The sequence below is a fragment of the Schistosoma mansoni genome, chromosome 5 (genome assembly GCF_000237925.1).
Source record: "Schistosoma mansoni strain Puerto Rico chromosome 5, complete genome".
NCBI classification, from domain to species: domain Eukaryota; kingdom Metazoa; phylum Platyhelminthes; class Trematoda; order Strigeidida; family Schistosomatidae; genus Schistosoma; species Schistosoma mansoni.
The window spans coordinates 9,366,407-9,368,560 of NC_031499.1; the positions used below are offsets into that span (position 1 = coordinate 9,366,407).

The 2,154-nt window shown below is 35.4% G+C and overlaps 1 protein-coding gene across 1 annotated transcript; it reads right to left on the reverse strand.

The window, feature by feature from the left end:
- Positions 1 to 441: 441 nt before the first annotated feature.
- Positions 442 to 1,575, reverse strand: Smp_179820 (hypothetical protein). Its single transcript, XM_018797841.1, has one exon. It carries the CDS (start codon positions 878 to 880, stop codon positions 527 to 529), a length of 354 nt encoding a protein of 117 aa, XP_018652843.1. The 5' UTR covers positions 881 to 1,575; the 3' UTR covers positions 442 to 526.
- Positions 1,576 to 2,154: the final 579 nt, after the last annotated feature.

Consider the following 2,154-nt stretch of genomic DNA (forward strand, 5'->3'; position numbering starts at 1 on the left):
GTCAAGCGGTGCATCCAGGTTTTCCATTGTGGTCTAGCTACAATTGACTCATGATTTTAACTATGGAAATTCATATTTATCGAGTCATTGCTAATCGATATGAAGTAAATTATTCACTGTGTGTCTAACAAACCCGAAGTATCGCAAACGATACGTTTCATTGGAATATGTTTGACCATAGTGTGGGAACGTGTAAGCAATCATCATCCGACAGACATCAATAAATAGTATGGATAATGTGAAACTGGATGACTCAAAATAAAGTGTATTTCCGTCGTAGTATTATTAGCAGTAGTATTGGTTATACCTACAGCTTTAGATTCTTGCTATGCAGCGTACCAATGGACAAATTGAACGATCGAAACCGCAACGTCGCAAAAGAGAAGACAGAAGACTAACAAGTAGGAATGTTATTCCTTAACAGTGTCAAATATTGTACAAAAGTCTAATGTATTTATAGTTTATTTTGTCTGAAAGCAAATCATCATTTCGGGCATTTATTAGGCACTTGTTGTGTCCTTCTTATTCATCGATTAGCGAAGTTACATGTCGACATACTGGAATGTTCGTCTATCGGTGATTGGATGAAATGTCTTCGACTCTTTCTGGGCTTCTTGAGTTTGCCAACGAGCCATCCATACAATATTAGTAGTAATAGTAACAGTATTAGTAGTAGTAGTCGTTTTCGAAGAAGAAGTACGATTCTACTTTTAGTATTATTGTAGTGAACGAGAACAGAAATTGAGACAACCAAATACATCAGACTGACAATTACAGAATCTCTTAGTAAAATCTGAGAACCATGCAGAAAATACTTCATTTGCAAAATGTCAATCAATCGTCCCACACTTGATTGTTCCTTCATTTCCTCATCAACCATTCCTTGTTCTCGTTATCTTTTCTTTGATCTTCTTAACACTTGACCGATAAGCATTTCTCTATCGATTGATCATACATACTACTTATATCTGTCGACTTCAGTAACACACACGACAGTAGTATTAATAGTAGTGGTAATATTTACAAGAGTAGAATTAGTTTTACTTCCGGTATTAACAAATCTGAAGTGTTATAGATGATTCCTTGTGACACCTTTTCTACAACGAGTAACACTTCGATATGTGCAAATCACATGCACAATATATAACAGGTCACTTCGACTCTGTTGTTCATATTTTCGATACTTTATTTTCGTTTACACATTTCTTCTTAGCCTTTAATGACTAGTCTATTTCTTTAAATGAGATCATCATTTTCAGAATAAATCTTCATTAGACTTAGTAAAGTTTCCTGATGTTGCCTAATACAAATGCTAATAACAGACTCATTATAGAATATCCATTCACTATGATTTCGGTGTTTGTTTCCTGAACAGTCAGTTTAACTTTATCGGATAACACATTCTCATTGAAACATGTTCATATGATGTAGTGAACTAACTGGCTGTAGAACGTTATGTGTGTTTTATGTTCCGAAAAGTTTGAAGAGAGGTGAATGTATTTGACAGTGTTGTCATTATTGATGAAAATCAGACTCCAATCAAACACAATACACTGTACAACAGAGACGATAAAATCTTTCACTTGACATCAGTAGTTTCTGTGGTTGTAAATCAGAAGTCTTCTAACATATCCGTCATCGGTGTATTCTATGTTGAGTTGTGATCTGAATGATCAGAATGAACTGAGAATATCTGTCTCCGTAGATTCAGTTTGATTGATAAATACACATGGATGCTATGAATTTAGTTGGTTCATCTTAGTTGGTGGTTTATATTGTCGGATGGTTGTAGAATACTTGCCGTAAAAGTTTTATATATTGCTCTTTTTTGTTTTGTGAGGTTATATCACCGACAACGTCACTTTTGAATCGTGAAAAGTAACTTCTTCTGAATATCAGAAGGAGGATTCGTGGAGATATTAAAAATTTTATATAGTTAAGATCATGAGTCAACCGAAGCTAGACCACCATGGAAAATCTGGAATCACTGCTTGACAGCCGTTTCGTCCTATTGTGTGACTCCTCAGAGAGGCGGGATCTAGGATGCGCACTGCTGAGGATTGTCCTACAATTAGACGAAACAACCGTCCAATACTTCCAGGTTTTCCATGGTGGTCTAGCTTCAACTGACTCATGATCTTAACTATATAAAAT